This window comes from Aquarana catesbeiana, linkage group LG06, assembly GCF_042186555.1.
Source record: "Aquarana catesbeiana isolate 2022-GZ linkage group LG06, ASM4218655v1, whole genome shotgun sequence".
NCBI classification, from domain to species: Eukaryota; Metazoa; Chordata; class Amphibia; order Anura; family Ranidae; genus Aquarana; species Aquarana catesbeiana.
The window spans coordinates 36708344-36720583 of NC_133329.1; the positions used below are offsets into that span (position 1 = coordinate 36708344).

At 36.7% G+C, this 12240-nt stretch overlaps 1 protein-coding gene across 1 annotated transcript in view; it reads left to right on the forward strand.

The window, feature by feature from the left end:
• LOC141148307 (guanylate-binding protein 7-like) overlaps nucleotides 1–12240 on the forward strand; it is a 94491-nt gene that overhangs the window by 58028 nt on the left and 24223 nt on the right. Inside the window, exons 8-9 of the mRNA XM_073635611.1 lie at nucleotides 3393–3495; nucleotides 5328–5486. Coding sequence (XP_073491712.1) covers nucleotides 3393–3495; nucleotides 5328–5486 — 262 coding nt within the window. The remainder of the gene's footprint in view (nucleotides 1–3392; nucleotides 3496–5327; nucleotides 5487–12240) is intronic.

Here is a 12240-nt window from a genome sequence, read left to right on the forward strand (position 1 = left end):
CCCCACTAACTTGTAGGTTTATCAGAACACTGTGAGCAGGACGCACTGCACTAACTGTAAATAGTCTAGTTGCCTGACTGTGGTACTAATAGGATCAAAAGAACACCAGCAATTTTCTTCAGGTAGCTGTATTTACTGTAACAAGACAAGCCTGCCTGTCAGTAAGAAGATAACAGAAACGGATCTAGCTGAACACTGTGAGCAGGACGCACCCCACTAGCTTGTAGGTTTAGCTGAACACTGTGAGGTGGACGCACCCCACTAACTTGTAGGTTTAGCTGAACACTGTGAGCAGGACGCACCCCACTAACTTGTAGGTTTAGCAGAACACTGTGAGCAGGACGCACTGCACTAACTGTAAATAGTCTAGCTGCCTGACTGTGGTACTAATAGGATCAAAAGAACACCAGCAATTTTCTTCAGGTAGCTGTATTTACTGTAACAAGACAAGCCTGCCTGTGAGCAGGACGCACCCCACTAGCTTGTAGGTTTAGCTGAACACTGTGAGGTGGACGCACCCCACTAACTTGTAGGTTTAGCTGAACACTGTGAGCAGGACGCACCCCACTAACTTGTAGGTTTAGCAGAACACTGTGAGCAGGACGCACTGCACTAACTGTAAATAGTCTAGCTGCCTGACTGTGGTACTAATAGGATCAAAAGAACACAAGCAATTTTCTTCAGGTAGCTGTATTTACTGTAACAAGACAAGCCTGCCTGTCAGTAAGAAGATAACAGAAACGGATCTAGCTGAACACTGTGAGCAGGATGCACCCCACTAACTTGTAGGTTTAGCAGAACACTGTGAGCAGGACGCTCTGCACTAAATGTAAATAGTCTAGATGCCTGACTGTGGTACTAATAGGATCAAAAGAACACCAGTAATTTTCTTCAGGTAGCTTTATATACTGTAACAAGACAAGCCTGCCTGTCAGTAAGAAGAGAACAGGAACGGATCTAGCTGAACACTGTGAGCAGGACGCACTGCACTAAATGTAAATAGTCTAGAAGATAACAGGAACGGATCTAGCTAAACTGAATACAGTGTATATATATAAATGCAACACCTGGGATGCATATATATAGACAATACACTTTAAGTGCAGCTAACTGACTGACTGTCCTGCCTAATCTAGCTAACTCAAATGAAATGACACTGTCTCTCTCTCTCTCTATTTCTCAGCACACCGGGGACACACTGCACAGGGCCGCCGTGCAGGCGGCCTTATATAGTGTGGGGCGTGTACTAAATCCCCTGAGCCATAATTGCCCAAAGCCTCCTTGGCTTTGGCCAATTACGGCTCTCTGTTAAGGCGGCGCTGTGATTGGCCAAGCATGCGGGTCATAGTGCATGCTTGGCCAATCATCAGCAAGCAATGCACTGCGATGCCGCAGTGAATTATGGGCCGTGACGCGCCACACGAATTTGGCGCGAACGGCCCATATCGTTCGCAATTCGACGAACGATCGAACAGCCGATGTTCGATTCGAACATGGGTTCGACTCGAACACGAAGCTCATCCCTAATTTCCACACTTATACATGATGTTACTAACATTAACATTGAGTGTTACTAACATTAACATTGAGTTTTCCCCACAAGTGGTTCTCATCGGACTAGGCCTCTCTGAATGGCCCTCCAAATTCCACCCCATCATTACACAAATACTTATTGCTGCCCGGTTATCTATTGTCCGGCACTGGAAACAGATTTGCCCACACACTCTCCAAGACACCATTGATATCCTCAATGACCACCTAACAATGGAATTTATCTTTGAAAAGGCACAGCTGACTCTTGATAAATTCTATTGCCACTGGCAATTCTGGCTACTGAATCATAGGACTCTGCCTTGTACTTGACCAATTTATGAGGTATCACCTATGACGACCTATTACCTGGAACGAACTGAGCCACTTGGGTTTGTCTACTGACAGGCTTATTATGTAACTACTCCTCATAACACTGAGCATTAACCTACTCATATTTCATCTCCTTTCTCCTTCCTTCCCTCCCTTCTCCCTCCCCCTCACCCACTCTTCCCTCCTTTTACAGTATTTTTATTTTATTTTTCCTCTCTTCTATGCTCTCTCCTTTGGGAGCCAGTGCTACACTTCTTAGTTTACTTTTAGTACTGAAATTCCTACCCCCTTAATCTTGATGTCAACCACCAACTGTATTTGTATATCGAGTTACTGTACACCACCTTTATGGCTTTTCTCAATAAAGAAATTAAAAAAGAAAAAAAAAGGCGGTTGTTGCAATATTTTATGTCACACTGTATATGCACAGCAGTCTTTCAAACGCATTTTTTTTTAGGAAAAAAGACACTTTCATGAATTAAAAAAAAAAACTAAACACTAGAGTTATCTCAATTTTTTTGTATAATGTGAAAGATGATGTTACGCCAAGTAAATAGATACCCAACATGTCATGCTTTGAAATTGCGCTCACTTGTGGAATGGCAACAAACTACGGTACCTAAAAATCTCCATAGGTGGCGCTTAAAAAAAAAAATAATGGTTACCAGGTTAGAGTTACAGAGGAGGTCTAATGCTGAAATTATTGCTCTCACTCTGACGATCGCGGCGATACCTCACATGTGTGATTTTGACACCGTTTACATATGCGGGCGTGACTTACGCATGCATTCTCTTTGCTGCGTGAGCTCGCAGTGATGGGGGCGCTTTAAAAAATGTTTTTTTTCTTACTTATTTTATTTATTTTTATTTTTTTACATTTTCACTAAAAAAAAAAAAAGTGATCACTTTTATTGCTGTCACAAGGAATGTAAAAATCCCAAATTTTCAATTTTTCAAATTTACGAATTTACGAAGTTTTGAAATTACGAATTTACAATTTTTTTTAATTTTCGAATTTACGAAAAAAACAAAAAAACAAATGAAACGAAAGCGAAAACAAACAAAAAAATGTTTGACAGTGCCCCTGTCTAATCCTGGCCATACACTCTACGAAAAATCAGCCAAACCCATTTTCGAAAAACGGACATTCGGGGCCATGAGAGCAAACGATAGTGCCATCATGTAATGACAGATAAATCATTCAGTGGACATAAATTAATCTATTTTTTGTTTGTTTTTTTACATAGACATAGTGCAAACAGTTCGAACGGGGAAACACATTAACCTTTCAATTTATCGTTCGTTCGGCAGAAAATTTACAAACTTGTCCTTCGTTTTTTCGGCTCAAAAACATCCCAATAATTATCGATTTTGTGCCCATTAACTGGCCGAAAAACGAACAAACTGGCTAAATGACTGAATTTCGGCCAGTTTTTCGTATAGTGTATGGCCAGCATTACCCTTAGATCCAGTCATCCAATATCTAAAACATTTTACAATCAATTTTTGCCATTGTTCACTCTCTGCAGGTGGAAGCGGTGCTCCAGGAAGACAAGACATCCAAACAAACTGATGAAATCCTAATTATGCACGAGGACAACCCCCTGAGCCAGAAACAGAAGGAAGAGGAAGGTGAATTATTTGCTCATTATCATTCACTGTCACAATTAGGGGAAAGGATTTTCCTACTCGTGGTGTTTGGTCCCTATTTTGCTATCCACTTGTCAGGATATTTTAATACATTAGTTTCCTTTCTGTAAAGAGTAAAGAGAAACTCTGATGTAAGGGAGTCTCTGGTCCCCACAGCCCCCTCCTTACACAAGAGTCCATAGAGCTCCCCCGTACATCACAATCTACAGAGATCGCACACCTGGCACAGGAGATGTTCAGAGATCGCACACATGGCACAAGAGATGGTCAGAGATCACACACATGGCACAAGAGATGGTCAGAGACCGCACACATGGCACAAGAGATGGTCAGAGATCACACATGGCACAAGAGATGTTCAGAGATCACACACCTGGCACAAGAGATGGTCAGAGATCACACATGGCACAAGAGAAGGTCAGAGATCACACATGGCACAAGAGAAGGTCAGAGATCACACATGGCACAAGAGAAGGTCAGAGATCGCACACATGGCACAAGAGATGGTCAGAGATCACACACATGACACAAGAGGTGTTCAGAGATCGCAGACCTGGCACAAGAGATGGTCAGAGATCACACACATGGCTCAAGAGATGGTCAGAGACCGCACACATGGCACAAGAGATGGTCAGAGATCACACATGGCAAAAGAGAAGGTCAGAGATCACACATGGCACAAGAGAAGGTCAGAGACCGCACACATGGCACAAGAGATGGTCAGAGATCACACATGGCAAAAGAGAAGGTCAGAGATCACACATGGCAAACGAAAAGGTCTGAGATTGCACACATGGCACAAGAGATGGTCAGAGATCGCACACATGGCACAAGAGAAGAGATGTTCAGAGAACGCACACATGACACAAGAGATGTTCAGAGATCGCACACATGATACAAGAGATGGTCAGAGATCACACACATGGCACAAGAGATGGTCAGAGATCACACACATGGCACAAGAGATGGTCAGAGATCGCACACATGGCACAAGAGATGGTCAGAGATCACACACATGGCACAAGAGATGGTCAGAGATCACACACACATAGCACAAGAGCTGGTCAGAGATCACACATGGCAAAAGAGAAGGTCAGAGATCACACATGGCACAAGAGAAGGTCAGAGACCGCACACATGGCACAAGAGATGGTCAGAGATCACACATGGCACAAGAGAAGGTTAGAGATCACACATGGCAAAAGAGAAGGTCAGAGATCGCACACATGGCACAAGAGATGGTCAGAGATTGCACACATGGCACAAGAGAAGAGATGTTCAGAGAACGCACACATGACACAAGAGATGTTCAGAGATCGCACACATGATACTAGAGATGGTCAGAGATCGCACACATGGCACAAGAGATGGTCAGAGATCGCACACATGGCACAAGAGATGGTCAGAGATCGCACACATGGCACAAGAGATGGTCAGAGATCGCACACATAGCACAAGAGATGGTCAGAGATCGCACACATGGCACAAGAGATGGTCAGAGATCACACACATGGCATAAGAGATATAGATGTTCAGAGATCACACATGGCACAAGAGATGTTCAGAGACAGCACATGGCGCATGGGATTGTCAGAGACCGCATACATGACACATGGGATTTTTTTTAATTGCATGTACCCAGCATATTGTAGTTTATATATTGTCAGAAATCATAGAACATCAACAGGAGCAATTGTAGGTGATTATACATAATTTATTTATGTGTCAGGATAATGATGTGCAATGTGAGTGCAATTGTAACTCTGTACAATAGTTTTGGACCATTTTTTTTTTACTTCCTTTGCTTTCCACAGGACACAAAAAACCAAGGCTTGATGTCGAGAAGTCTCAAAAGGCAAATTTACCAGAAAGTAATGCTTCCGAATCACAAGAGCTGACCACGCCTGTTCATCTGGAGGGTATCATAGAGAAGTCAAGTCAAGAGGTTACCAACTCCAAAGTAACAAGTTTAGGTATGTATTCCATATCAGATGTGATAAGAATGATAAATGTATTTCCTGGTGCCACCATGGCAGCATACCTTTGATAGAGATCCCCCTCTAGCTTCTCCCTCAAGACCAGTAAATAGCATAAAAGAAAGACCTCAACACCCCTCGGTATTCTGCTTTTTTCTTCATACCTTATGCACCTGTGAAAAAAAAGAAGTGATCTCCCTACCTCTGCCAAGAGTAGTTCCGTCTGGGTTCAGCCTCTCCCATGATGTGGTCCCATGTCTCGGACTCCTAAACATGCTAAATAGTCTGGCAGCCCTTCTGTTGGTCTTGGGGTGCTGCATTGTTTCCTCACTTGGAATGAAATCTGCTGCTATGGGACCTACATTCAGGTAAGTAGGCCATTATAATGTAATAAACATTTGAAAGAAATGGTGCTAAGACATAGCTCCCAACTGTCCCTGATTTGGAGCAATGTCGATCTCTCCCTCTTGCCTCCTCATTTGTCCCTCATTTTGGTCTGATCTATATAGTTGTATATAAAATGCACTTTTTATCTACTAAAAAGTATTTTCCAGCGCTAAACCTTTCATCTGATTTCTAAATTGCTGATTTTTTTTATTCCAAAAGCCAATATGAAGGAATAGTAGTGGTAAAAAAAAGCTCTTGTGGGTTTAACCAATCTTGTTTTTTTCATACAATTCTCCTTTAAGGGGGCATGGCAAGGGGTGTGTCCTATGCCTGCATACTTTTGCTGATAGGTGTCCCTCATTCCCATCTCAAAAAGTTGGGAGGTATGGCCTGTGCCGTGTATATACAACCGGTCTTTCAGTTGGAATGAACTCCGAAGGACTTTTCGACGGAGTTCCGCCGAAACGGACTTGCCTACACACGATCCCACCAAAGTCCGATCCTTTTGAACGTGATGACGTACGACTGGACTAGAAAAGGAAGTTCAAAAGCCAGTAGCCAATAGCTGCCCTTGCGTCATTTTCGGGCCGTTGGACTAGCATACAGACTAATGTTTTTTCGATAGGAATTGAGTCCGTCGGAAAGATTTGAAACATGTTCTATTTCTATGTCCGTCTGAATTTTCGACAGAAAAGGCCTGATGAAGCCCACACATGATTGGAATGTCCGACCGAATGATTCCGTCGGACCTTTTCTGCTGAAAAGTCTGGTCATGTGTACATGGCATAAGAGGCCTTATGAGCAGCTGGCACAACAATCAATATGAATTGTGTAACAAATGTAAATCAAAAAGTGATGCGCTAAAGAAACAAACAATATACATAGAGTGACATAAGTGAAAATAAAAGTGAGTCCTTGAGCAAGTGCACAAACAAAATGAATAATCCCAAAGACATCAGAATAACACAAGATGTCCCAAATAATTAAATAATCTATGCAAAGTCTTGATCTATATACATCTGTTGTTATTTCAGACACCACAACAACCTTTAGTGCTCCACCACCTTGTGTATGGTAGAACTCTTACCAAATCTAATGGACTCTTTAAACACTTCTCCCCTTTCCTGACCAGGCCATTTTTTTGCTATACAGCATTGCGTTATTTTAACTGACAATTGCGCTGTATCCAAATAAAATCAATGTCCTTTTTTCCCACAAATAGAGCTTTCTTTTGGTGGTATTTGATCACCTCTGTGGTTTCTTATTTTTGCGTTAAAAACAAAAAACAAAAAAAGACCGTCAATTTAGAAAAAAAACTATATTTTTTACTTTACTTTAAAACACATCCAATAAAACAAAATGTAAAAAAATCAAGTTTCTTTATCATTTTAGGCCAATTTGTATTCTGCTACATATTTTTGGTAAAAAAAAATCCCAAAAAGCGTTTTTTGATTGGTTTGCACAAAAGTTATAGCATCTAAATCCAGGGGATAGGTTTATGGACCTTTTTATGTTTTTTATTGTTTTTACTAGTACTGGCGGCGATCAGCAAATGTAGACATGTGCAGGGTGAAAAAATTTGTTTAGTTTTGTTTTGTTTCGTTATTTAACTAAATTCGTTTAGTTAAATTTGTGGCATTCATTACATTCGTTTTCAGGATTCATTTTTTTGGTATTCAAATTCGAAAAATTCGCCCGTATTCAAAAAAATTCAACCACATTCGAAAAAAACTATCAGATTATAAAAAAATTCTACTGCATTCCAAAAAAAAAAAACCTATCAAATTCAAATAAATTCTACCGCATTCGAAAAAATTTGACTGAATTTGAAAAAGTAAACTATATATAACCATTTTGCGAAATTCGAAATTTGTATAGAATTAAAGTGGATTTGAATAGAATAGAAAATAATAGAAAAGAATAGCATAGAAAAACAATAGAACAGAATAGAAAAAAAATATATAATATATTCTATTCTAATATTTTCTATTCAAATTCATTCTGTGCCAAATTCCAATTTCGCTGGATGGTTAGATAGATATATATATATATATCTATCTAACCATCTACCGAAATTGGAATTTGGCACAGAATGAATTTGAATAGAAAATATATATTATATATATATATATATATATATATATATATATATATATATATATATATATATATATATATATATATATATATATATATATATATATATAATATTTTTTTTCTATTCTGTTCTATTGTTTTTTCTATTCTAGTCTTTTCTATTAGAATTTAATTTCATTCTATTTCTATATAACCATTTTCCGAAATTCGAATTTCGTATAGAATGAAGAATGAATTCACATTCAAATGGAAAAGATTAGAATAAAATAGAAAAAAATGGAAATAGACCAGCATAGAAAAAATATTATATATACATCTTCCAAAATTCGAATTTCGTATAGTATAAATTTGAATTCAAATAGAAAAAGATTAGATTCGAAAATAATTAGAAAAACAATGGAACAGAATAGAAAAATCATATATATATATATATATAGATCTATATCTATATATATACATAGATCTATATATAGCTATAGATCTATATACATAACATCTTCCGAAATTCGAATTTCATGTAGACTGAAATCAAATTTGAATAGAAAAGATTAGAATATAATAGAAAATAATAGGACAGAATAGCATAGAAAACAATAGAACAGAATAGAATAAAATATAATATTTATATTATATTTTATTCTATTCTGTTCTATTGTTTTTCTAGGCTATTCTGTCCTATTATTTTCTATTCTAATGTTTTCTATTCAAATTCAAATCCATTATATACGGAATTCGAATTTCAGAAGCCATCTTCCGAAATTTGAAATTCGTATAGAATGAATTCAAATTCGAGTAGAAAAGTTTAGAATAGGATAGAAAAGAATAGCATAGAAAATTAATGGAACAGAATAGAAAAAAATATTATATATATATTATATATTTATATATATATATATATATATATATATATAAAACATCTTCCGAAATTCGAATTTCATGTAGACTGAAATCAAATTTGAACAGAAAAGATTGAACAATAGCATAAACAGAACAGAATAGCATAGAAAAACAATAGAACAGAATAGAATAAAATATAATATATATACTATATTTTTTTCTATTCTGTTCTATTGTTTTTCTAGTCTATTCTTTTCTATTCAAAACAGAATAGAAAAAATATTTTATATTATATAATATATATATATATATATATATATATATATATATATATATATATATATATATATTTTTTTTTTTTTTTTATGTTTTAAATAGAAAAGATTAGAATAGAAAATAATAGAAAAGAATAGACTAGAAAAATAATAGAACAAAATAGAATAAAATATAGTATATATATTATATTTTTTTCTATTCTGTTCCTTCATTTTTCTATGCTATTCTTTTCTATTCTATTCTAAACTTTTCTACTCAAATTTGAATTCATTCTATACGAAATTCGAATTTCGGAAGGTGGCTTCTGAAATTCAAATTTTGTATAGAATGAATTTCAATTTGAATAGAAAAGATTAGAATAGAAAATAATAGAAAAGAATAGACTAGAAAAACAATAGAACAGAATAGAATAAAATAAGAATAGAAAAATAGAATAAAATATAATATATATATATATATATATATATATATATATATATATATATATATATATATATATATATATATTATTTTTTATTCTATTCTGTTCTATTGTTTTTCTATGGTATTCTTTTCTTTTCCTTTCTATTCTATTTTAAAAGTTTCAAATTCGAATTTTGTATAGAATGAATTTGAATAGAAAAGATTAGAATAGAAAATAATAGAAAAGCATAGACTAGAAAAACAATAGAACAGAACAGAATAAAATATAATATATATTATATTTTTTCTATTCTGTTCTATTGTTTTTCTAGTCTATGCTTTTCTACTCTATTCTAATCTGTTCTATTCTATTCAAATTCATTTTATACGAAATTCGAATTTCAGAATATGGTTATATATGGAATAAAATGAAATAGAACTCTAATAGAAAAGACTAGAATAAAAAAAAAATAGAACAGAATAGAAAAAAAAATATTATATATATATATATATATATATATATATATATATATATATATATATATATATATATATATATATATATATATATATATATATATAACCATCTTCCGAAATTGGAATTTGGTACAGAATGAATTTGAATAGAAAAGATTAGAATAGAATATATTATATTTTTTTCTGTTCTGTTCTAATGTTTTTCTATGCTATTCTTGTCTATTATTTTCTATTCTATTCTAATCTTTTCTAATTCATTCTATTTGTATATAACCATTTTCCGAAATTGGAATTTGGTACAGAATGAATTTGAATAGAAAAGATTAGAATACAATATATTTTATTTTTTTCTATTCTGTTCTATTGTTTTTCTATGCTATTCTTGTCTATTATTTTCTATTCTATTCTAATCTTTTCTAATCGAATTCAAATTCATTCTGTACCAAATTTCAATTTCGGAAGATGGTTTTATATATATATTCTAATATATATATATATATATATATATATATATTATATTTTTTCTGTTCTATTGTTTTTTCTATTCTAGTCTTTTCAATTCATTCTATTCAATTTCATTCTATTTCTATAATCATTTTCCGAAATTCGAATTTCGTATAGAATGAATTTGCATTCAAATAGAAAAGATTAGAATAAAATAGAAAATAATAGAGAATAATAGCTTAGATAAAAACAATAGACCAGCATAGAAAACATATATATATATATATATATATAGGAAGGCCTGTTTACTGGCCTGAAGTTATGGGAGGAGCCTGGAGGGTAGTTAACCAGACCACCCAGGATGGTCTGTGTCGGTTCCAGTGCGCGGTAGTACACATCACAGGGCTGACTCTTCTCAGCTCACCTCATGTTCGGCAGTCTGTGCATTCAGTCGCAGGTGCACTCCGGCTTTTCATTTGTGGTCTTCGTCGGCGGTTCCCACTCACGGTCGCAGGTAGTATCCAAACTTTCGTGTCATGTGCAAAATCTTGCGGTTTATTATGCTTCCTATCCTGCACCCCTTTCGTGAAAGAACCTGCCCCGGAGTTGTTGTCGCTCATGTCCCGACACCATTCTGCACAGGCGTAGTACATTCGTAAAGTTCCTTCTGACAAATATACGATTCATTCGTAGACCCAAGCCTCCAGTCACCATAGGTCGTTCTCAATATCACTCGCAATAGGCTTCACTGGGTATAAAATTCAAGCTCCATGGGGTTGCCATCTCATTCATTAGGAGATCAGCATGTATTGTTTGTATGGGTTTCTGTGGCTGATTGAGGTGTGGTTGAGCCCACCTGGTGCCTTCTCTGCACTTGATTAGCCTGGGGGGATGGGTGGTTGATAGGTGTTCAGTTTCACAGTAAGGGATGGCATACACTCTACAACCAATTAGTATCAGATACTCCTTACTACCGATTTATATCGGATTAATTTAATACGTTTTACAAACTGATTCATATCAGATGCATTGCAGAGGCCGACTCTACCAACTCACTGCATGTCCTTCGAGATTGGTCGTAGGTTTTCATCAATTGTCCCACACTCACTGTCGCAGGTAGGACTTGTGGTTACCTGCTACCGAACCGTTACTTTATGTTCCCCTTCGTAAACCACCTACAACTTCGTAGGTCTTACTCGGTTATTCGCACACATCCGTACTTACTGCCTTTCTCCGTTCCTCATTCGAGCCCAGTCGCATCCGCGATGTTACAACTCATGACAGCCTCCACTCGGCACCACTGGTATCTTACCGACTAGGTGGTAAGAACTGTACGAATAAGCACAAGCCACCTTCGGGAACAAGTCACTTACAACGAATGTAGTCGCAACTTCGGCCCTATGATTTAGATCCTCAGCAAATCACAAGCCCCTTCAACCATTAACACCGTCAGCCGATCTGAGTCCAGTCGCAGCACCGGCTCAACGATTCGGATCCGGGACACAAGCCCCATCGTCACCTTACATCCACAACCGATCTGAATCTAGTCGCATAATCAGCGCAAAGATTTGGATCCTCTGCAATATGAACTCCACCAACCGATCCGAGTCCAGTCGCAGCACCGGCTTAAAGATTCGGATCCTTGGCAATACAAACATCACTAACCGATCCGAGTCCAGTCGCAACACCGGCTCAATGATTCAGATCCTCAGCATACACAAGCACTCACCAACAGTGTGCTTCTTTCATCTGACCGATCCGAGTCCAGTCGCAAAACCGGCTCAATGATTCGGATCCTCAGCATACACAAGCACTCACCAACAGTGTGCTT